General features: G+C 42.5%; 1 protein-coding gene across 1 annotated transcript in view; it reads left to right on the top strand.

Annotated features, from left to right (window-relative positions):
* Positions 1-25,733, top strand: part of plxna3 (plexin A3) — a 168,128-nt gene that overhangs the window by 126,131 nt on the left and 16,264 nt on the right. The window contains exons 13-25 of the mRNA XM_083975993.1: positions 3,403-3,603; positions 12,002-12,098; positions 12,530-12,720; positions 14,122-14,270; positions 15,467-15,587; positions 17,369-17,505; positions 17,613-17,783; positions 17,887-17,980; positions 18,162-18,281; positions 19,123-19,242; positions 19,334-19,477; positions 22,501-22,735; positions 24,140-24,282. Of these exons, the coding sequence (XP_083832119.1) occupies positions 3,403-3,603; positions 12,002-12,098; positions 12,530-12,720; positions 14,122-14,270; positions 15,467-15,587; positions 17,369-17,505; positions 17,613-17,783; positions 17,887-17,980; positions 18,162-18,281; positions 19,123-19,242; positions 19,334-19,477; positions 22,501-22,735; positions 24,140-24,282 (1,923 nt within the window). The remainder of the gene's footprint in view (positions 1-3,402; positions 3,604-12,001; positions 12,099-12,529; positions 12,721-14,121; positions 14,271-15,466; positions 15,588-17,368; positions 17,506-17,612; positions 17,784-17,886; positions 17,981-18,161; positions 18,282-19,122; positions 19,243-19,333; positions 19,478-22,500; positions 22,736-24,139; positions 24,283-25,733) is intronic.

Genomic DNA, 25,733 nt, shown 5'->3' with positions numbered 1-25,733 from the left:
GAGCTCCAGTGTCTCCGCTGAGTTTCCGTGGTTTCCTACCGTCACGCTGCCACTGAAGGTAAAAACATGGAGACACCACATGGCAGCAGCACCGAGCTTACCCGCTCCATGGAGATATGAATGATATGAACGGCTCATTCAGAGCTGAAAGGAACACTTCACTTTGTTGATGGGGGTAATTAGCCTATTGATGAATGAAAAACGTACCTTCGAACGAAATAATTGATTTTCGTGAATAGATAACAAGAGAACTTACACAATGTCCCTTTAAAGTCAGAGGTTAGATACCGTCGTAGTTCCGACCATAAACGGCGATTAGGCGGTGTTATTATCATGACCCGCCGGGCAGCGTCCACGAAACTGAAAGTAAGGAAATGCTGGTCGGCTCGCCCAGCATTTCCACCAATTAAAATAACAAAATAACGATAGAGACAAAAAAATGGAGCCATTAACAAGTGTGGGTAGCGTAGATTCATCCACATTAATATGAGACTCTTTTATAACCAAATAGAAACTCCTCGTTGTCCCTTTAAGGTTTTTTTTGTTTGTTTTGCACAAGTAAGGAATCAATTGATCATCAGACACCAAAATGATTGATCTACTATTGGAGTTGATTTGAACAGATTTAGTTAAAGGTTCATGTGTGTGTGTGTGTGTGTGTGTGTGTGTGTGTGTGTGTGTGTGTGTGTGTGTGTGTGTGTGTGTGTGTGTGTGTGTGTGTGTGTGTGTGAGAATACAGTTGGTGTGTAACTGAAGCCACAGTGTAGCACCAGGTCAGTGACTAACGAGCCGAGCTGCTCCCAGTCGGCTCGTTATCTCGTTAGCGGAGATGGCGACGAGCAGGGATCCAGTTGTTTGGGCGTCTCGTTGATGCGATTGGTGCTCAGTACATTACAGGGTGACAATAACAAGCTCCGATTGGCTAATTGGTTAATGGAAGATGAATAGCCACTTAATTGACATGAAAAGCGTCCAATCACAGCAATTAATGTTAATTAGGAGGCATTTAGAGTGAGAGAAGGAGGAGAGATGAGAGTGTGAAAGGAGGCAGAGGAGGGAGGGGAAGAGAGTGACACATTTTATTGGTTTCACTCTAACCCTTTTTAGACAGGTGAAAGTCTCTTTCAGATTAAAAGTCTCCTTTTTTTCACACCCTGGAAACAGAGAGAGAGTTAAAGACGGAGAAGGACATAGAGAGAGAAGCTGCAACGACTATCAGTTCATCTGTAGCTGAAAATAAAAAGAATCTGTCAGCACAAAGAACAAGAGACAGAGCAGCAGCCACAGCTGTGCACAGACACTGGACTGTCCCACTGTTGTTACAGGCAGTGAACTAACCACCAAACATACTGTGTGTGTCATATAAATCCTGAACACCAAACCAGGTCTCCCCATCTGAACCACACCGAGCATCACTGAGTAAAAGTGGTGGTGTGTCCCTTTAAATAAGATGACAGTCAAGAGAACCTCCAGTCGTTACGGTGACAGCCAGTCATGTTTCCCAGCTCATCGTCTCTTCCTCCCCCGAGACGTTTCACACTCCGTCTTCCTCGGTTTTTTCCCAGTCGTCACTTTGATGTAAAATCGTGTGTTGTGTTTGTGTCGCCGCGGCGTCGCACTCACCTGTGACACACTCCGTCACAGCCCAGAGTGTTTGGAGAAATGTCGAGTGTTTGCCCAGAGACTCGGAGCTACGGTTGGCCTTTATCCCAAACACACACACACACACACACACACACACACACACACACACAGTCTCCACAGTCGCTGCTGGCGTCCGCTGTGCTCGGTCCACTTCCTGTGGCGCTAATGGTCTTCCTGTCAGTCACAAGGCAATTAATTACTGTGGTTACGCTCGTTAATAAAGGTTTCACTCCAGTGACAGACCCAATGACAGAAAGTGTGTGTGTGTGTGTGTGTGTGTGCGCCTGTGTATGTGTGTGTGTGTGTGTGTGTGTTTTTCCAGTAGCCCCAGGAAGTTCCAAAGCTTGGATCTGTCGCCAGCTGTTCATTACTGAACACACACACACACACACACACACACACACACACGGCGACAAAGGCAGATAGCTTATCACAGTCTGTCGTCACTGACTGAGAACAGAAGCACAGTAAGAGTGTGTGTGTGTGTGTTTGTTACAGTGTACAGTGAGACACACAGACTCTTAGTATGTTTCTCAAACTGATCCTCTCTAATCATTGCATTTATTTATTTAGGGGAGACACTAAAGGCAAAAACACTGTTTTTCATGCACAGATTTTGGGCTATTTTTCTTCCTTAACATGTCTTCTTTCAGAAAAGTCAAACAAAATGGTAGAACATCCACATTAAGGAGGTTATTTCACTTCATTTTGTCTATTTTATCAGTAGATTTCTCCTAAATTCACCTAAAGTTAACAGCTACTGTGACAAACTGTGTTGTGCCTGTTGTCTGACCCATGTCATGTCAGGTATCATTGTAAAGCTCTCTCTCTCCTGAACAATGGTGTAGGCTCCAAAAATCATCATCTCCTCCATATCTGCAACCAACTGTAAAAGTACGATTCACATTAACAATCTATGGAATTTTAGGCTTTAAAGGCTGTTTTCTCAAAATGAGTTTTTCCTCAGACTCTGGGTGCGAAATCTCCACTTCAGCAGCACTTACAGAAACCAAACCATCCAGTTTTATTCTGAAGGTTTTTACGGAGGGGATTGTTGATGTATCATTCACAGCCTGATTTATACAACATTCATAGTCACAGTTTCTGATGTGTGGTGATAACTTATTCCAGGAATCTGTTCCTCTTACAGAAACAACCATTAACCTTCCTCTTGTCGGCTTTCTGCTACCATCTATTTTGACCCGTGTTTTAAATCAGCTGTAAAACACACTAAAAACTGTTTTTTTCATCCAATTTGTTTCTCATCTCTTGGTTACATCGTTAGGCTTCTCTGTCCATGAAAAGGTTGGTTTTGCGCTTTTGATTTCAGTTTTAACTCTCATTATTGTTCTTATTATTATAACCGGGTCAAAATTGAGCCCAACAACACAAATATCGAAATTTTAACCAGCGCATTTTAGAATTTTGTGAATTATTTTGTTTCTTTGTTTTATTTTGTTAAAATAGAGCATTTAAAACTTTAAAAATGAGACAAACATCCATGAAGATCTGATAGCTGTCTAGGTCAAGAATATTAAACTTTTAAAAAAAACATTATAATAATTAAAATGAGGTGATCATAATCAGTATTTCTGTTAATTTAAATAGTGTTGTTTTTTTTAAATCCTTCATCATCATCATCATCTTCGATCCAAAAGGACAATGACAACATTTAAAGGAAAAAGACTGACACACCAACCTCTACCTCGTGTTGAGTGTGTTGAGTGTGTAGTAACCCCCCTTCCTCTCTCTCTGCAGGGCTGTCCTCAGATCCTCCCCACCTCTGACATCCTGGTCCCGGCTGGGATGGTTCGTCCAATCACGTTGCGAGCCCGTAACCTCCCCCAGCCTCAGTCGGGTCAGAAGAACTACGAGTGTGTGTTCAACATCCAGGGCAAAGTCCAGCGCATCCCGGCCGTGCGCTTCAACTCCTCCTGCATCCAGTGCCAGAACACCTCGGTGAGACTACACTACCCAGCATGCACTGCTGCTCCCATCACACACACTCACACTCACACACACACACTCACACTCAGATGAGACTAGTGAAGGTCACTCCCTCTGCTCTGAGACGGGAAGCATCAGCAAACACACACACACACACACACACACACACACACTGTTCCTACCTTCTATTGAAATATGGATGACATCATCATCGGTCTGGCTGCACCTCTCCACCCCAGTTGCCATGGCGATGTCAGGATGACAAGTCATTAGTTGGCATGACCCCCCCTGACCCAATGCATGTGAGTCTGGCCCCCAGAGGTCAGAGTGACCTCCAGAGGTCAGAGGTCAGAGTGGAGGTGGACAGCTGATATTGATGCGTTTGACTGGGATTCAATTATCAGAAATGCACACACACACACACACACACACCAACTGTTGTCTGCCCGCTTGCACTCATTTCCCGTCCTTCATCTGTCTTCCTGTCTATGCCCCCCCCCCACCACACACACACACACACACTGACATACCGCTACTAAATGCAGTCAGCAGCGAGCAACACACACACACTTACATGTAGCCTACACACAGATGGCCAGTGTGTGTCTGTCTGTATTTAATTAAGTTGCTAATCCCAAAGGAAATTGGCCATTTAGTACAACAACATACACACACACACACACACACACACACACACACCCACACACACACACACACACAGTATCCCTGCTGTGTTAACATTCTGCACACACATTGTTGTCCATTGAGTTTTCAAAATAAAAGCACAGTGTCGGTTTGTCCGGAGCTGGATTTACACTTTAACATGGTTTAGATGGAATGTAGAGGATTCAGTGGCGCTCAGCAGGTCTGAGGCTGGAGGATCAGGATCAGGATCAGGATCAGGATCAGGTCTGAGAGGGTTTCAGCAAATCCTTTTCAGTCCACTTATTGTATCTTTCTAGGTTTAGGTTTGTTAGTTGAAACATGATGACTAGGGGTGGGAATCACCAGAGGCCTGTGTTTCAATACGACATTATTGAAATATTAAAAATATTACAATATTTTGGAACATATTGCAGTTTCTTTGCTTTTTTCAATTGCAAATGATGTCTCCAAATGAAAACTTAGTTTTTTCTGTTCTTTTTTTTTCTTAAGTATATTTTTGGGGCTTTTTATTGCTTTTAATCGATAGCACAGTGGTGACATGCAGGAAAGGGCTGCCCGATGCGGGATTTGAACTGGGGCCGCTTGCAGTGAGGACTGTAGCCTCAACGTGGAAAACTTGGAAACGTTTTTTCTAATATAAACTTCTTAGTCTGTTCAGATCGATAGGCTATTTATTTATTTATTTGTTTGTTTATTTGAATGGGACAATGTACATGAATGGACATAACATGTAAATATGCCGGATTATAGCAAGATGCTAATTTCCCTCCGTAGTCCCAATAACATAAAAACAGTCTGTTCAGATGGATAGGCTACTTTCCATCTGCATATCAATACAACATTGCCATGCAAAATATCGCGATACTACGATGTACTGATATTTCCCCCACTGGCCTGATCTGCTGTAACACCATTAATAAACTGAGGCTGAACACTGCTGGTCTGGGGGAGGTAGTTAGCTTAGCTTAGCTTAGTTTAGCTTAGCTTAGTTTATCTTAGCATAAAGACTGGAGGCAGGGAGAACTGGTTTGTTGTTTTCAGCTGTGTTGCTGTGGTGTGAATGTCAGCCCCTGTGGCCTCGGCCTGATGGATGATGGTGTGATGAAGTTCATGTGTGGAAGCAGAGAGCTGAAAGATGAAAGCTGGATGTGAACAGACAGAGGGTGGTAAATGACCTCATATCATTCCCCTCCACCTCTTATCCCTCCATCTTTCCTTCCATTCAGTCTTAGGGCGTGTTACTCTTCTTCCTCCCTCCCTTTCTCTTTCTTTCTCTTCTTCCTCCTGCTCCCTTTTATATTTTTCCTCATCTTCTTTCCTGTTTTCCAAACTCATGTGCAGAACTGATCCCATGTGACACAATAATATAAGAGCTAAGAGCCTGTAAAGCACCAATAGACAACCCCCACCCCAAAGGAGACTATAGTTGACTTGACCACTGCTCCATGTAGACAGGTCTCTGAGGACTGGACGTTTTACTATTGTTTTGTTGTTGTGCTCATTATTTTACAAAGAGACCCTGTCTGTTTCCACGATGCTGGTGGCTGATCGATAACTCTGATTCAATCCAGTATTGACAGGGTTTGCTCTTCACAGTGCAGCCAGGCCTGAGTTTTACATTAGTGTCATTTATTAGCGTGGTTTATGAGCAGTGAGCCTGAGCTGTGAACCCGAGCAGCAGCAAACATCAGTGTTTGTCCGACGACAGCGACGCTTGATGAGGCCTCTGTGTGTGTTGTCCTCCTGTTGTCGGACACACACACAGTCGTTTTTCACCACCTACGCAGCCTTGTTTGGGAGTTGTCACTGCTGTTAGCCGCTGCTCCTCGCCGGCGTCTGCGTGGTGTTAATTAAACAAGTACACCACACCGGGATGTGAGTCGCATAGAAATTCACATCAGAGTGGTGAAAATGTCCACTTAGTCGGAGCTGGTGTAACACTGATGAAACAACACACGCCTCTGACAGGAAACACCTGGCTGCAGGTGTTAGAGCGCCATGGCAACAGAACCTGGTGGACATGAAGGGAACTGCAGCCGCTCACACGTCAGCTCCCACTGGAAGTGACTGCATAGATATATATACTGACTAGATGCCGCATTCCCAGGCAACTCTATTGAGTGGAATACGTTAACGCGGCCGCCATCTTGGTACGGGCCCGGGGAAGCCGTGTCTACTTACTGCACTCAGGGCCGTTGTATAGGGGAGAAAGGTGATGATAACTCTAGGGGCCCAGCGCCCAGTGGGGCCCATAAAAAACCCCAGTAGTCTAATCTTAGTATGACTGATTTATTCTGCATAAGACCCTGACTAATACTCATAGTACACTGTAAAAACTCTAGTCAAAGCTAATCTCTTTCCACTTAAAATAAGACTCATAACCTAAATATTAACTTTTTTTTCGATCATTTTCACTTGTTTCAAACAAATTTTCACTTGAAATAAGTAGAAAAATCTGCCAGTGAAAGCATGTTTTTTGTGCTTGTAATAAGGAAGAAAAACTTGCTCCACTATCAGATTTTTTCTACTTATTCCAAGTGAAAATATGCTTGAAAGGAGTAAAAAGTGTCTAAAAACAAGCTACTTTTAATATGATGTGTCTTATTTTAAGTATAATGAGATTTGTTTTGACTAGGAATTACATTTTGACTAGAAATAAGACAAATATTCTTGGTAAGATACTTGAGTTTTTGCAGTGTAATGCTGCATTAGTATCAAAACAAAGTAGGCTAAATAATACATGATAAATTATCATGTATTATTTAGTTTTTCTTAGACTACGTATGTATTATCATTGATAATACATACGTAGTCTAAGAAAAAAAAAAGTGGAAAAGTTAAGGGAAGGGGCCCACTTTAGTATTCTTTAAGGGGGCCCAGAATTCCTAGCAACGGCCCTGACTGCACTAGTCAACAGAGGCAGACGTCTATCAACTATTAAAATCGCCATAACTCACTGATTATTCAACCGATTTTCAAGCCGTTTGGTTTATTATAAATGTCAGACATATATTTATTCTTTTTTTTAATGTATTAAACATATACTTAGATACTCAGACACACACCCACATGCATAAATACACTGAAATTTGTTCTACAAGGGTCTGACCGGGTCTGACTGCTGGTCAGACGTTTATTATGTCTATGGTCAGAACCCCGGACCAAGATGGCGGCGCTATTGACGTACGCTGAGAAGCAGAACGTGGCATCTAGTCAGTATATATACTGTATCTATGAAGTGACTGAAGGAAGAAAATTCGGACACACAAACACACTCGCACGCCCCTGCTGCTGTTGCCAGGCACCTCTGACTCCATAGCGACAGGCCTAGCGACAGGGCAGGGGTTACCATGGGGATGACGGATCCACACACACTCTCCGACAGTGTCCACCAGCGTTGTGACATTAAGACCCAGCAGGAGGGTGAGAGAGAGAGAGAGACTGTTAAAATAAATAGAGAGGAAGGGGAAAAAGAAATATGGAGGAGTAAAAACAACACAGAGGAGCAGGGATTAAGATCGACGTGACTTTATTGTCCCGGCGGGAGAAATATTTCCCAGTGAATTACACAGAATAACAAACCAAGTAACACATAACATAGATCACACAGTCACCTCACAGCCACACACACACACACACAGGGGGGAAACTTGATGAAGACAGAGAGCGAGGCAGGTTTCTGCTGCTCACAGCTACACACACATGAAACTCTGGAGAGTCCCAACTCAACAGTGTGTTCGCACAAAAAACAGAAACAGTGTGAACCTGGTTGTGTTATATATTGTGTCACCTCCCACTCTGAGACAGGAGAGACACTCTTTAACATCTGCTTGTGTATCGATCATACACTGTAAAAAAAAAAGCTGCTGCACTGTTGCCGGTCACCCACCTGTCACTCAAAGTGGCCACGCCTTCTGTTATACATAACTAAGCCTACTAAATAATAGGCTAACTAAATAAAATTTCAAGTTATATACTGATGAATTGTCATAAAGGAGGAAATTAGCTCAAGAGACCAAAAATGTTTTAATTTTAACCTGAGAGTGTGTGAGGGCTGAGTCATCCCCCTTGTGGACTGAGCTGGTTCCAGTGCTGGTTCGGAGCCAGAGCCTGATTAAGCACCAATTCTTTGCTTTTCGACCACTTAAGCACCAGCTCCTGGTTCTCAAAACTGGTTCCAGACAGGCATCAACTGCTTGCTGGGCTGGAGCCAAGAACCAATGACATCAGGGGCGGGGGGCGGGGTTACCTGACCAACAGGACCACGGCAAAGATAGGCTACACATAAGTTGTGTTTCCACTGAAGGAACTTCGGGGTAATTTTACGGGGCGAAGGCCATTGGTGCATCATGTCTCCACTGCAGGAATCACCCCTGAAGGGTCATCTACAGGAACTTTTACTGGGGCCAAAGGAGTTCCTGCCTCACGTATGATAGTAGTAGTAGTAGTAGTAGTAAAAGAGGTATGATAAGTGGACAGAGAACTATGCAATCGCATGGTTAAGCAACCATTAAAACAACTTTTTTTAAAACCAGTATTATTGTAAAGCATCTATACAGCTGGAAAAACAACAGTGAAAAGAAGAGCAGTGAAGAAAAGGTCGCACAACGATCGCACGATGATCGAAACTGTTGCATGTTGCCTCAAGAGTCCTTAAGGGTCCTGGTCTGCAGTGGACAAATTCATGCAAAACTGCTGATGCTTGTTGCCTTCAGGGACAGTTTTTCAGCAAGCAGACTCTGTATTTATCTCTAAAACAACTCTGTCTCTTAACGGTCTGTTATTATCACATAGCGTGGTGAATGTGCAGGTCACAACTTGTCCACCAGAGCGTTTGGGAGTTGTTGGATTGTGTATTTAATGAGTTTGATGAGGGAAACCAAGAAATTCTATTAGCCTCCGTAGCGTAGCTCTGAGCAGCTCACGGCTCTGCTCCACCATTCTAAAAATAGTTCACACCGACAATTAAAGGTGACAAACCTACTGCTAAAACTATAGGGATTATGGGAATGGGCTATTTTGCCAAAATGTTGAACTATCCCTTTAACCCAATCATACCGTAATCCTAATCTACTCTTAACCCAAGTATAACCTGATCCTAACCTGGCCATAGCTCATCATAACCTGACTACTCTAACCAGACCTGAACCCCAGAGATCACCTGAGGACATTTTCATTCTGCTCTGACTCTGGAGGAGGAGTGTCAGACTTCGTGCTTTTTGTTGTATCGTGAGTGTGTGGAGTGTGTGTGTGCATGTGTGCATGTTCAGGCACAGCAGGACGGTGAATTGTGTGTGTGATCTGCCACAGCTTCAGACGTCAGGTTGGAGCTGCACTGAGCTGCGTTCAGGAGAGCTCTGCCACTGTAAGAGCTGAGAGAGAGATAAGAGCTGCTTTCACCAGCATCACCTCTGATCAGGCTGCTCAACTGCATGTGTGTGTGTGTGTGTGTGTCTGTGTGCACTGCTGCGTTCAGTAGCCTAAGTTATGATGCTGCTCTCTTGGGCTCAGCTGGCTGCTTTTAATGGAAATTCAGGGCATTAGACACACACACACACACACATCTCTCTTCTTGGTCGTCCACATATTTCAGCTGTGTGGTCATCATTCTAACACACACACACACACACACATGCACATACACATACACGTACCCACGGCTGCAATTAATAAAGCGTTGATATTAAAATGATCTTTTCTGCAGAGCCGCAAGAACGACCACATTATTCATTACCCTGTGTGTGTGTGTGTGTGTGTGTGTGGCTGTGAGGACGTAAAATGCAGTAAACTCTGGTCAGATGGTGAAGTAGTTTTTGCTGAGGAAGGAATATTGAGCTGAAATTGCAGTGACTTGATGAAATTTGTTAATTTTGTGTGTGTGTGTGTGTGTCTCACCATATTTTTTATTGTAGCAATTTTGCATAAGTCAGGTTATATAGCTTCCACCTCTTAACTAAGAGTGTGTGTGTGTTGTGTGTTAATGAAATGAGCAGGAGGCCAGAGTCAGTGAGACACATTGATTTTCAATCTTTCAGAAAACACAACTCCTCTCTACTTTCACTGATTCTTTGTATGTGTGGTTGTGCAAGTGTGTGTGTGTGTGTGTTGGGTGTCAGATTATCTGGTGCCATTCGAGTAGCGCTGACATATTCAGGACACAGCCTCTCTCTGCCTTTTCACCAGCAGTGGGGATGATGAGTTGTGTCGTTCATTTTGCAAAGGCTGCACACGCGCGCACACACACACACACACACACACACACTCTCACACACACACAGTTATATTTTTTGTTCCATTAACACCCCACTGTTTATCTAGGATGAGACCTGCAGGTAGATCAGGTTCCTATCAGCTCTAAACCCATTATGTTGTTTCTCTGACTGCTTTTTGTTGGTTACTATGGAGACTTGCAGCCGCCATGACAACACTGGTCTGCTCCGTGTGTTTTCCATCCCTCTTTTTCCTCAGAGCATGCTTAAAGAGTTTCACTGTTTTCAGGCTGAAACGAATGATTATTTCATTACTGATTAATCTGGCAATTATTGTTGTATTATTATTTTTGTGAATCATTCAGTCAATGAAATGATCAGGAACATTTCCTGTGTAACAGTAAATCTTGTCATGTCAGGGATCAAAATATTTGCTATATCCTCCATTTTTATTTAAAGGTCCATGTAATATAGGTAGATGTCCATATGTTATTTGATTAAACCTTTAAAACCATCCGTCAGGACCTCTGTGACTTTGTGATGTCACAACAAAGCAGTCAGAGCTCTCAGCCATGCTCCGCCCAGCTGGACCCTCCAGTGGGAAGCTGCTTTATGTTTTTGTTTTTTTGGTTCTCAACTCCACATCACTGGAAAAGAGGAAATATTGGACTTTTTAAAATTTTTCTGAAAAGTGACTTAATCATCAAATAATCAAATATTACAACTCTACTAGGGTTGACCCAAAAAAAATCGAAGCTTCGAAGCTTCGTTCGTTGCCATGGTAATCGATCATGAAGTCTGTGATCGATTGTTTTTTTTTCTTCCTTTTTTCCTTTTTGACACCGGTTCTCATCTGCAATTGTTACATTAAAATGAGTAGGCGACTTGGCATCCTGGAAACCTGCCTGATTTTGGAGATATGCAGTGTTTGTTTGCCACTACTTTCATTGTTTCCGCTACGATCGCCCCCTTATGTCCGCGAAGCTTCGATTATCAAAATATGATAATGGGGTCAGCCCTAAACTCTACCTACTGTCCCCTTGAGACAACGTTATATACTTAAACTGAAGCTGAGAATAATTTATGTAGGAGGATTATGTGATGATGGAGCAAGGTTGTTAAGTCTGTTAGCATGTAGCATGTTAGCTCCAGTGAGCAGCTGCAGGTTGAGCATATTGAGCTGTGCCATGAGGGCCAAATCATAAAGATACGTTTTGAAATAATTTAGCCAGTTCAGCCTTCGTGTCCGTATTGAAAGAGTGGCTTCTCTTCCTGGCTCCCATACATAGACAATACAATTCTGATACATTATCAATACACTTGTACCGTGTACTGCTTCTCTTATTAAACATGCAGACTTTTATTCTTGCTGTGTTTTTTAAATAAGTTGCCCTCAGCTCCCAGTTTACTTTGTCTCCGCTGATTCTTCTTAATTAAATTTCTTTCCCTCTGCATGATGATAATTAACACAGAATTGAATTCTGTTTCCCAATTAAAAAGTGTCAAACTCTTTAACCGTCTCTGTGTCTCTGCAGTACTGGTACGAGGGCGACGAGGCCGGAGACCTCCCCGTGGATTTCTCTATCGTCTGGGATGGAGACTTCTTCATCGACAAACCTGCGTCTATGAAAGGTAAAAATCATCATCATCATCATCATCAGTCAACACAAACCTGATGTCTGATGTCTATATATGAAATCTATTAGAAACAACTTTAAATGTATATCCACATATACAGAATTTAATTTAGCAATATTTAATATAATATATGCAAGTATAAAGTGATGATCTTGCATGAATTGCAATAAAAAAAACTAAATGAATGATTAAGAGATATGTTATTCCATACAAAAATCATACAGATATTCAGATGAACATTTTACAGTGTATGTTTCATGTTAAACTTATATAACTATGTATTTATGGGAAAATATCTCCTGACAAGTGACAGATATGTCATATAATTCACTCTGTATGGGTACAAGCAGCCGCCATGAGGATTGATAATCAATCGATCAACAAAACTGATTGTGTGTTGTTGTTGTTGTTGTTGTGACTGTCAGCTTTGCTGTATAAGTGCGAGGCTCAGCGCTCCAGCTGCGGTCAGTGTCTCAAAGCTCCCGCCACCTTCGAGTGCGGCTGGTGCACTGAAAGCAGGAAGTGCCTCCTGCACCAGCACTGCCCCTCCCCGGAGCAGAACTGGATGCACCACGGCCGACACAACCTGCGCTGCAGCCACCCGCGCATCTCCAAGGTCAGGGACTCACTCCGGGGTCCAGTCTGTGTGTGTGTGTGTGTGTGTGTGGTCCGGCTGCTCTCTGTCCAGTCCGCTGTGTTATCAAAGACCAATACTCATCTGCAGGGCCGTTGCTAGGAATTCTGGGCCCCCTTAAAGAATACTAAAGTGGGCCCCTCCCCCTAACTTTTCCAGTTTTTTTTTTTTTTTTAGACTACGTATGTATTATCATGTATTATTTAGCCTACTTTGTTTTGATGCTAATGCAGCATTACACTGCAAAAACTCAAGTATCTTACCAAGAATATTTGTCTTATTTCTAGTCAAAATGTAATTCCTAGTCAAAACAAATCTCATTATACTTAAAGCAGAAGTAAGCGATCCGGTCGTTTTGGCTAATGCTGCGTTCCAGGCAGGCTTTTGAAACCGTAAATTACAGCTTCAAGTCACGACTTACGACTTTGTAGCGTTCCAGGCAACCCACTCGTGTTTTTCCGACCTGTTTTACCTGTGAAAGTCACTATAACGGCCACTCGTAACTTCCGACCCGTGAACTCGTACCAGATCGAACTGGTACGACTTCACAGGTCGGAAAAACACTAGTTACGGGTTGCCTTGAACGCACCATAACGTCTTGTCAGCCGATGGAGTTAGCAGCCCCCGCCCTCGTCATGGATCTATTGGTCCTCGTCCCTACGTCACCACATTCAGGCGCATCCCTTGGCTGCACACACAGCCCTTTATGACGTTCTCTCTCCTCATTGAATAAAACTTGTAGGATACGAGAAAAGTTTTCTCCTCGGCTCAGAGCAGAGCAGAGTGACTGACAGACCCGTGTTTCGATCCAAACACTCTATGTAAGTGATTGCTGTCGGAAGATAGAGCTATTTAAGACTTGTATTAACACAAAAATATTGCTTACTTCTGCTTTAAAATAAGACACATCATATTAAAAGTACCTTGTTTTTAGACATTTTTTACTCCTTTCAAGCATATTTTTACTTGGAATAAGTAGAAAAAATCTGATAGTGGAACAAGTTTTTCTTCCTTATTACAAGCACAAAAAACATGCTTTCACTGGCAGATTTTTCTACTTATTTCAAGTGAAAATTTGTTTGAAACAAGTGAAAATGATCTAAAAAAAAGTTAATTTTTAGGTGATGAGTCTTATTTTAAGTGCAAAGAGATTAGCCATTTGTACAAGAAATAAGACAAATAGTCTTGGAAAGATGTTGAGTTTTTACAGTGTACTATGAGTATTAGTCAGGGTCTTACACAGAATAAATCAGTCATACAAAGATTAGACTACTGGGGTTTTTTATGGGCCCCACTGGGCGCTGGGCCCCTAGAATTATCATCATCTTTCTCCCCTATACAACGGCCCTGCTCATCTGGTCTGTTGGTCCTCTCCCCCCACAGATTAACCCTCTGACAGGACCGCGGGAGGGGGGCACGCGGGTGACCATCGAAGGGGAGAACCTGGGTCTGCAGGTGAAGGAGATCGCTCACGTCCAGGTGGCGGGGGTCCGCTGTAACCCTGTCCCTCTACAGTACATCAGTGCTGAGAGGTCAGTGTCTTTTTGTCATTGTGTTTTGTTTTTGTTTTGTTTATTTAGATCCCCATTAGCTTTTGCCACGCAGCAGCTATTCTTCCTGGGGTCTTTTCATCTTCATAAATGACAAATACAAACCATTAACACATAACACATACTTAACTCATTGAGTGCCGCGCTCCTTTCCAAAGTTTTAGTCAAGTGTACCGGCAATTTAGACCATTTTTGACGATTTCTGTAGAGCCACAGTGTATTCTATATTATTGCCACCAACACATACTGTAGCTCATTTGAAAGGTGAAACTTTATGCTTCAAATGGCCACAAACCGTTTGTTTCTACGTGCCTCCGTTCCTGAGAAAACTCAAGCTAAACATGGCTGGGTTTCACCAAAATCCCTGCTTTTTTTCTAGAAAAGGAGATAGAGCGTCTTTTATGAAAGGTGCTCTGTTTGTGTTAAAGTGTCTATTTTCATAATTTAAAAAAAAAAGCAAAAAATGTAAAATTACGTTTTTGGCACTCAACGCATGGGAACGAAAAACGAGAAATTACGTGGTTGGCACTCAATGAGTTAATACATAAAAACAAAAATACATACAGAAAACACATACTTAATACATACACGTATAAACAAAACATCCAAGACAAACACTTAACTATATTACCCGCTCCTACATTGAATCACTACACAACAACGATGCCAAGACCCAATTTACAGATATACTAATGGTCAAAATTACGATTAAAATAATAATCTCTTAGTTTCATTTTAAAACTAACCATATTTCTTTGTTGTATAACATAATTGGGAAGGGCATTCCACTCCTTCATAGCTCTATATAATACTGTACCTTGAGAGAGTGCCCTGGGTAAAATAAAATAACCTCCAGCAGCATGTCCAGTTGAGTAATTATGTATGTTTGAACTAAAAGATCATTTTCTATACAAAATATATGGCATTTTAGTTGTTATAATATTTCTAAGAAATACCATCAACAAATATGACAATCTGTGCTTAACATCCAGCCAACCAAGACTGGCATGCATTTTCTACACTTAAGTGCAACATGTGCTGCTTTATTTTGTATAAGTTGCAGTTTTCTGATGTTGGCTAGTGAGGTATTGGACCAAACAACTGTACGATAATCCAATAATCCAATGTGTGTGTGTAACTGAGTGCGTGGGAGGTTCTGACTCTTCCTGTGTGTGCAGGATCGTGTGCGACATGGCCGAGGCTCTGCTCCCTCACTCTCCAGGCGGTCCCGTGGAGCTCTGCATCGGGGTCTGCAGCGCCGAGTACCGGACCCTCTCCACCCAGACTTACTCCTTTGTGGTGAGTGTCAGAGAGAGAAGAAAAAAAAAAAAGAACCGGCTTCTGCGTTTCCATGGACTCGGTAACCAGGTTACTGTCAGCGTTACCTCCAGCTGCTGTAACGTCATGTCCCTGTATCCACCCAGCTGCGTTTGTAATTGGCTTTTTATACGTGAGAGGGACGAAGACAGAGAGAGTGTCGGTGTGACAGCAGCACCGAGGGATGAGAGGACAGATTATTACAGGCTGATTAGACTCTGGCTCGTAGGAGGAAGTAAACAAGCTGTTATTACTGCTTTGTTGCCGGAGCAGAGTCACACTGTCACCGCTGTTGTACAGGATTTCACTTGTTTCTCTCCCTGTAGAACCTGATAACATAGAAATGCTGCTGGAAGTAACATTAGAATGTAAAAACCTTCGATCTGCTGCTCTTAATAGACTGGAAACACAAGATTCTTCTGTACAAAGTTTATTTCACTTAAGTTCTCAGGAGAGACACCAGGGACCAGTAAAGACCAGCGTCTGCCTGTAGCCCGCTGCTGCTGTTGGCTTTAATTACACAGCACATAGACTATAAAAAGAAGTGGGCGTGGCCTCTGTGACATCACACACAGGCTCCCAGGAGTAATGGATTACATGTAACACCGTTAAGTAATTGCAATACAAAAAAAGGGTAACACTTTAGATTGGGTAACACATATTCACCATTAACTAGGTGCTTATTAATATGCATATAAGTAGCTTTCAATTTATTTGAGGTGGGACAGTGCATGTTCATGAACGAAGCATAAAATCGTAAACAAGCCGGATTTTAGCCACAGGCTAATTTCCATCTGTTGTCCCATACATAGATGTTCCCTAGTACAAATACAGTAACAATAAAAAACAAAAGCATGTTATAAAAAAGCAGCATTCAGTTTACAGTGCTTAAAAGTCCTGGTAGTAATATCTACTAGTAGAAGCTGTGTTACAATGATAGGCCTAAAGATATAGATTGATCGATTGATTGATTGATATAGATAGATTGATTTTATTTGGACCTAACCAACTCACGTATCCCTCCGCCCATGGTTAGCGCCCGCCGATCAGCAGTTGGTTAGGTCCAAATAAAAACTGTGTTTTTCCTGCACTTTGAGGGGCTGGAAAAAAATTATATTATAGTGAACAATGGAGCTGTGTATTTTTTTTTCAGGTAAAACCTCTTTTAGGCCGTGAAAATAGGCCATTTCTTTGGGTCCGTTCACAACAATGTATGTTGTAAATCTCTGGGCAGGGCTATGGGCTGGCGTTGCTAACGGGAGGAGTGCAGAGAGTCTTCTACTGCAATTAAAGTACTTAGGGGCTATTTGTAGATCATACAACCCCACTTTAAAAAAATGCTACTATTCCTTTAAGATCAGAGTGAGCTGCTCCACTGTTGCCGTCTTGGTGGTGTCTGACTCCGCCCCCCACTCCCAGCTCATCCACACATAGACAAAAAGGAGGGGCTTGATATTTCAGTTCATGGTTTGTGGCGAGCATACACTCCCCACCTGACAGTCGAAGAGGCCACATCATCAATTACACATAACTTAGTCTGATAAAATGTAAACTGGTGAGTTACACACAGTAAAGAATTCACTCATACTAGTGGCCGTTAGAGGAACTACAATGTTTGGTGCTTCAGTGCATTTTTCAGCTCCAGAGGTCGGTGCTTGATTCAGACATTAATATGTTTTGTTACATGTCACAGCGAGGTGTGTTTAAGTGTTCAGAGAGTAATGAACTCCTTGTACACCCTCTTCCTCCTCTTCCTCCTCCAGAGCCCCAGTTTCAGTCGTGTTCGTCCAGAGAAGGGTCCCGTCTCCGGGGGGACCAGGCTGACGGTGACTGGTCGACATCTGGACGCCGGCAGCAGCGTCACCGTTTTTATCGACAAGGAGGAGTGTTTGTTCGTCAAGTCAGTTTGGATCCAATCACTCCGATCGATCAATCAGTTTAATTCAGATATTGTTTAGGAATGAAGATGTGTAATGTATCTCTCTCCCCCCTCCTCCCCTCTGCCAGACGGACCAATCGGGAAATAATCTGCATTACCCCCGCCTCCGTGTCAGGATCTGGCCCCGCCCCTATCCGCCTGATGATTGACAGGGCTGAGGTGACGAGTTCAGAGACCAAGTACATCTACACAGAGGACCCAACCATCACCAGCATCGAGCCCAACTGGACCATCCTCAAGTAAATACTCACACATCCAGACATCCATCCTCCCCAGGACTAATCAATCAATCACAGTATTGATCTGTAACCCGTGTGTTTGTGTGTCTGTTTGTGTGCACAGTGGCAGTACACCGATTACAGTGACAGGAACCAACCTGCTGACCATCCAGGAGCCGAAAGTCAGAGCCAAGTACGGAGGAGTGGAAACCAACAATGTAAGAACTGGAACACCACAACCATAGAAACACCTGGTCCTGGTCACACCTGGTCCTGGTCACACCTGGTCCTGGTCACACCTGGTCCTGATCACACCTGGTCCTGATCACACCTGGTCCTGGTCACACCTGGTCCTGATCACACCTTGTCCTGATCACAACTGTCTTCTCTCCCCTTCAGTTCTGTTCAGTGGTCAATGACAGCACCATGATGTGTATGGCCCCTGGTCTGGTTTACGGTAAACCCAACCCACCAGAGGGGGCGCTGCGGCCTGACGAGTTCGGCTTCATATTTGACCAGGTACACACACACACACACACACACACTTAGATGCTGTAACTTTAACTATCAGCAGCTATAGGACAGCCCCATGTTTGACAGCTAACTGTGACTGGACACTTTCAGGTATGTCCTTCAGTTTTTCTGCTCTAGTCCGGTCTTCTTCCAACTGTTTGGCCTCAACAGTCGAGCAGAGAGCACATTAAAGGTCCAGTGTGTAATGACTGTCAAAGTTTACTGGCAAAATCTGAATATACTGCCCATTAATATATTGTTATAAGTGTATAATCGCTATACTGTAATATAAAATTGGTTTGGTTTTTGTAGCCTTATAATCATTCTTTTATATAACAAGGGTCTTGCTTTAGAGAGCATCGCCATCTTGCTCCGCCATGTTTGAACGGAAAATGTGTGCTGGCGAGTGAGTGTGTGAGCGCTGAAATCTAGAATCTGAATGCTGGATGCCACGGTTTTCCCCCATTTTCCACACTGGACCTTTAAAGGGATAGTTCAACATTTTGGCAAATTGGCCCATTGATGAGGGAAACCAAGAAATCCCTTTAGCCTCCATAGCGTAGCTCTGAGCAGCTTGCTGCTCCGCTCCACCGTTCTACCCTGAGTTTTGCCTCACAGACTTCACTAGTTGAGCCTTCCTTAGCTACTGCTGGACATAATTCCAGCATATTTCTCCTCGTATCAGTTTCTCATTAAAACTAAACATGACTTTGTTGAAGGTTTCTTACAATGATTACAAGAATGTTTTTTTTTCTTGTTGTTGTTTACAACCAAGAAATGGTGAGTTGTAATATAAACTTTTATGAATAAATAAAAGTTGTAACATAAATGCTCTTGTCCCGCCCAGGTGTCTTCACTGCTGGTTCTTAACTCCACTCCCTTCATGCACTACCCCAACCCGACCTTTGACCCCCTGGGGAACTCTGGGATCCTGGAGGTCAAACCGGGGTCACCCATCATCCTCAAGGTGAGAGGAAACACAAAACACACATGAGGTTCAGAAGATGGGGCTCTGTCTTATGAGACGGTATTCCTACATGGTGTGTGTTTGTGTGCAGGGTAAGAACCTGATCCCCCCCGCCCCCGGGAACAACCGCCTGAACTACACGGTGCTGATTGGAGAGTCGCCCTGCCTGTTGACCGTGTCAGAGAACCAGCTGCTCTGTGATTCGCCAGATCTCACAGGGGAACAGAGAGTCATGGTGAGTGACGAGAGCCTTAGTCCCGCCTCCTTTTTTTTTAACCACCCTGGTTCACACACACACACACACACACACATCATGCAACACTGAAAGAAAGAAGAATCTTCATCACAGATCAACAGAAGAATGAGAGGGGAGGGGGAGAGGAATGAGAGTAATAGGTAGTAAAAGGAGAATAAAGGAGTAGGAGGGCAGTTATTGAATAAGAAAGAAATGGAAGGAAATGAGGAGTGGAGAAAGGAAAAGGAGAGAAAAATAAGGAGAGAGAGAGAGAGAAATAAAGTAAGACAGACAATAAAGAATGATTGAAATGAAGGAAAAGAGGAAGAAATGAGAGGAGGAGAGGGAAGGAAGATTAGAGGTCAGGGAGGGAAAGAAAGAAAAACATGGATAAGAGGTTGATGGGACATGGAGTGGTGAAGAAAGGGAGGGATGGCAAGAAGAGAAAAAAGAAAATGAAGGAAAAGCTGTGAGAGGAGGAGGAAAGGAAGAAAGGAATGAAAAATGGGTAGAGAAAAAAGAGGGAGGGGGAGGGGGAGGGGGAGGTCTTTATAAAGGTGAAAGTCATTAAGTGCAGCCGGAGGGAGTCATGGGTAATTGTCTGATATCACACATCAGAGGAACCCACACGCGCACGCACGCACACACACACACACACTGGTGTTCAAAGTAAAGTCGGTATCAATGAACAGCTTTTCCTACAAGACAAACTATTGATACATTATTAAAAGTGATGATTATTAATCGATTGGGGTGATGATGTAAGAGCTTCCTCTGTCTCATCAGCTCGTCTTTTATTCATATCAACAGTTTTATAATCGATACTCAACCTGCAGACAGGAAACGCTTCAATAAAACATTCATACAACAAAAGACTATTAATATAACAGATAATATAAAAGAAAGTAAGTAGGCTATGTGCGTCTATAGTCTATGTATGTGTGTCCAGATTCTGACATTCAAAATAAAACACTTTCTTGGCGGAAATGTCCATATTATGTGAAAAGGTCACATGTACAGACAGTGGAGGTTTAATGGTACCAGTGTTAATTTCGTCAGACGAGACGAGACGAAAAATATTCGTCAACAATGGGTTTTTTCATGACGAAAACGAGACGAAGACGAGACGAAATCAATGCCCTTAAACACTGACTGTGACGAAATTAACACACATTTTTTGTTGACGAAAAAAGACGAGACGAAATCCACTTAAAGTGACAACGAGGAGTTTTGGAAAAGCGAAGCGTTTTCACACTACATTTATGAGCCTCCGCGCGCACCGTAAAATTATTTTGACCGGCGCAAGACAGACTCATGTTTTCATTCATCAAGAATTAAAGTCAGAGGTTCAAAGAGGTTCACATACCGTCGTAGTTCCGACCATAAACGGCGATTCAGCTGCGTTATTCTCATGACTCGTTGCAAAACCGAAAGTAAAAAACGCTGGTCGGCTCGACCAGCATCTCCGCCACCACTAATAATAACAAAATAACGATAGAGACAGAACGATATATTTATCGAAAATGGAGCCATTAACAAGTGTGGGTAGCGGAGATTCATCCACATTAACGTGAGACTTTTTTATAACCGAATAGAAACTCCTCGTTGTCCCTTTAATCAAATAAAAACTTAATAAAATGTATCTTTTCTTTCTGGTCGGTCGCTTCTGCGCTGTGTCCGTGTGTGTGTTCATCTCTGTTTAGATTATGACAAATAGCCGACATAAACGCACACACAAGCTGGAAAGTTGGCTCATCTGACAGCTGTCAATAATGACAGCTGTCAGATGATCCTTGTGGGATGAGTGAGAAAAAGACTAAAATGAATCTACAGTATAGGTTTGAGTAGATTAGTTGTGATTAACATTACTGTCAATCTGCTTTCAAAGACTAAAAAAAGACTATTGACTAAAACTAGACTAAAATGCTTTGGATTTTAGTCGACTAAAACTAGACTAAAATGCCAAGACTTTTTGTCGACTAAAATGTGACTAAACAAAAAAGAATACAAGCTGACTAAATATGACTAAAACTTATAAGGGCATTTGACACAAGACTAAGACTAAAACCAGAAATAGCCGACAAAATTAACACTGAATGGTACAGTTAGTGAATATGTGAGCCCGGTGTTTTCAGTCTTGTTGGGTGTAGTCTATTCTTCGCCCCCTCCTCGCTCCTCCGTTACCCACAAACTGATGGAGGTCCACCGTCGTCGAGGCGTCTCCTCTCCAGCCTCTTAAATGTGTCTCGGAGGGGAGGAGGAGTGAGGAGAAGGAGCCGAGGAGTCTGGAGGCTCCCGGTGGAGCTGCCAATCAGGAACCTTTTACTTCTTATTCTGACTTCATTGAATATTTTGGCAGAACATTGAGCTATATTTCATTTCCAGTAAACCATACTCTCAGTCTTTTTGTTACTAGGGTTGAACATGTGGCTCATGGGAATAAAGTGTATGTTCTTGGTGATTGGCCGTGGATCCATATGACTATGTAGTGGTTGTAGTTGATGGTGGGACAACGTTGCCTACACAGAGATACAGATTATTGCCTTTACACCGTTTGGAAGTTGACACTAACATAGCAGGTAAAGATATTAAAAAATGTGTTTCATTTATGTATAAAATGTTATTGAAGTTGTCCAGCTGTGGTTCAGCAGGGGCAACGTTTAAATGGGAGCAAGACCTTGGTGTGGTATTTAAAGATGAAGAGTGGAAATTAATTTGTCAAAATAGTCAGACATTCTCATTCAACAGTCGTCATAGACTGCAACAATTGAACCTGATTCATCGAACATACTATACACCACAGCGTCTTAACAAAATGAATCCAGACCTTTCAGCCCTACATATGCCCTAGGTGCAAAACACAGACTGGGTCTCTTGTCCATATGTTTTGAATGCCCTGAAATTTTTTTTGTTGTTGTAAACATTCTCTAATGTGTGAATAAAAATTAATTGGAAAAAGAAAAATGTTGCCTACACACCTATGGAAATAAAAACACACCCTGTTGTTGTCTCTGTGTCTGTAGATCCTGGTTGGCGGTCTGGAGTACTCCCCGGGTACGCTCCATATCTACTCGGACAGCGCCCTGACGCTCCCCGCCATCATCGGTATCGGCGCGGGCGGAGGCGTCCTGCTCATAGCCATCATCGCCGTCCTCATCGCCTACAAGAGGAAGACCCGCGACGCCGACCGCACCCTCAAACGCCTGCAGCTGCAGATGGACAACCTGGAGAGCCGGGTGGCGCTGGAGTGCAAGGAGGGTATGTTGTGGGATCAGACCATCGGGCCGGCGTGTCGTTGCCACGGACACGAAGCAGTGATGAGCTTTTTTGAAGGAAACTGTTTTTAGTTTAGCTTTAAAGGGATAGTTCACCCAAAATTGAAATTTCACTCATTATCTCTTCCCCCTCATGTGGACTAAGAGCTGGGAGAAGTTTCAGAGTCCTCCGTGGCTTCTCTGAGTTACAGGGGGTCTCGGCGTAGCAGTGCATGTCCATATAACTGTTGCAAATGGATACCAACTGTCTTACATACGGGCAGCATCGAGGTATTTGGATGTTTTTTGGTGTGTCTTTTTGTTACGAAGACAGTTGGTATCCATTTGCAACCGTTATATGGACATGCACTGCTACGCCGAGACCCCCTGTCACTCAGAGAAGCCACGGAGGACTCACATACCGTCGTAGTTCCGACCATAAACGGCGATTTGGCGGCGTTATTCTCATGACTCGCCGTGAAACCGAAAGTAAAGAAACGCTGGTCGGCTTGACCAGCATTTCCACCACCACTAATAATAACAAAATAACCATAGAGACAAAACCATATATATACATTAACAAGTGGTAATGTAGATTCATCCACATTAACGTGAGACTTTTTTTAATAACCAAATAGAAACTCCTCGTTGTGCCTTTAAGAATAAAATCAAACATTAGCAGAGAGAGACTTTATGTCCCACAGTAAGCTAGGTGAATGTCAGTGGACTTCAAATACCCTGTCGAGAGAGATATAATAGAAAATGTACTTGATGCATCAAGTAAAGTTCAGGTTTCCTAATAAGTGTAATCAAAGCAGAACATTGAATCTCTTATTTTGAAGCATCTCACATCCTGGCCCTGAAGTGCTGATGTCCAGCTATCAGATGGATCAGGTTCACAGCAGTCAGCAGTGTTGGGAGACTATTCATTCAATCATGGATTCAGGACACTCGGTACTTGAGTAAATGTTAGGGCTGGGACGATATGATTTTCTCCCGATTCGATTCTTCCACGATTTTTTGGATGGCGATTCGATTTAAATTGCGATTCTACGATATTGCCGATTCTCTCGATTTTTAGTCTTTAGCATTTTTAACATTTATCTGCACACAAATACTGTAGAAGCCTATAAATTAACATACTCCATTATAAAGTGAACTTAAACCCTTTTCAAAACCTGTACTCTCTGTATGTAAAAAAGGCTAATAAATGCACATTGCACAATATTTTTTTAAAAATTCAAAAAATAATATATCGATTTTTGAAAAAAAAATCGATTTAAAAATCGTCAAAAAAGATATCGCGATATTTATGTGAATCGATCATTTCTCCCACCCCTAGTAAATGTACTTAGTTACTTTTAACGGAGCGGTCCTGTAACTGTGTTGTTGGTCCCTCCCTTCGCAGCCTTTGCGGAGCTGCAGACCGACATCCAGGAACTGACCAACGACATGGACGGAGTGAAGATCCCCTTCCTGGAGTATCGCAACTACACCATGAGAGTCATGTTCCCAGGGATCGAGGAGCACCCGGTCCTCAAAGAGCTGGACGTACGTCACAACACAACACAACACAACACAACACAGCACAGAGCCAACAGTCAGTCTCCTCAGCACACGTGACGCACCGACTGAACACAGACCAGGGAGGCTCCATACAGACGCTCCGTGGAAAGATCCAGAGCTGCTGTAAAAAACACAGTAACTTCCAGTGTGAGACAGAACAACTCTCCACAGTGTCTGCTTGGTCCAGGCCTCCATGCAGCTTTAATTAAGTGAACCCAGCAGGAAGCTCTGAGCCACTGAGCCTCTGTTCTCAGCATCCGCAGCCATGAATTAGATTTTCTCGGATCCTAATGACTAGGTGTGGAAGTAGATTAGTCCCTGGTTGGAGGGATTTCCACAAATTTGATGAGAAATGGCAGAAAAAGTATCTTTGTGTGAAGCTCCGTTCTCAGTGGACCATCGGGAACTCCAGAGGTTTCTCCTCTTAAACCACTGACTCTTTTTTTTTAAATTATTATCTCCAAAAATGTTTAATCCTTGTCCTTGTTTAGCTTTATTGAAGTTAGAATGAAAATGAGAGTTGGGCAGCACGTCAATATTTGCAGTGAAAAGAATGAGTATTTCTTTTAACACTCCAATTATGTTTCTTTGAGTGGTTGATAATCATCCTCTAACGTTTTGGATACAATTTATGCACCATTCTTTTATCCAATATTTGAGCACAAGGATAAAATGAAAAATATGAATTCTCATCATCCAGAGTTAATGGTCACCTGAGAGTGTAAATTAAATCTAGAAATATGTGCATCACCTCTGAGTTTTCACATTTGACTCTGACATGAGGAGGATTTTACTGCTTCAATCTAAAACTGACTTTTCTAATTTATTTCATCCCTGTTAAATCCCAGTGGATGAGCCATGTGACAGTAATAATGAATTAAATTAGATTAACAGACAAAACAGAAAAAACTCAGGAAACAGATTCAGCAAATTAAAGGGTTTTATTCACAATAATGAACGTAATATAGTATAACACTGTGGCAACTAGTAAAGATTCTTACCAGAGGCTATGATATATCAGCAGAGAATAAAACACTGATAATTAGGATGTTATTTGCAACTGAAGATGTTAATGTAAAGTATAACTGGATGTTGAAATTAAACTCTTAATTTGAGAAGCTTAAAAATAAATAGAAACTCTACCTCTTAGAATTAAAATATATAATATTCAAAGAATATAATCAATCAAAATATGTTGTTTGTTGTAATAATTAATTTACTTAAACCCTCATATAGCTTTTATAAGCAACATATGAAGAGTTCATTTGCAAAAGCAGATAAGTGCCATTTTGAAAAAAATGAGCTGATGCTTTTGAATTACTCTTTACATAGTGTTGTTTTCAATAAAGCTTTATTTTTTTGAGTTACATCTGTTTTTGTACATCTCATCTCCTTGGTCAAAGCCACTTAACTTTGGTTTGACTGATATCACCTAG

The sequence above is a fragment of the Trachurus trachurus genome (assembly GCF_905171665.1).
Source record: "Trachurus trachurus genome assembly, chromosome: 7".
Taxonomy (NCBI): Eukaryota; Metazoa; Chordata; class Actinopteri; order Carangiformes; family Carangidae; genus Trachurus; species Trachurus trachurus.
The sequence above is the reverse complement of the archived record's forward strand: the minus strand, read 5'-3'. Positions and strand labels throughout refer to the sequence as shown.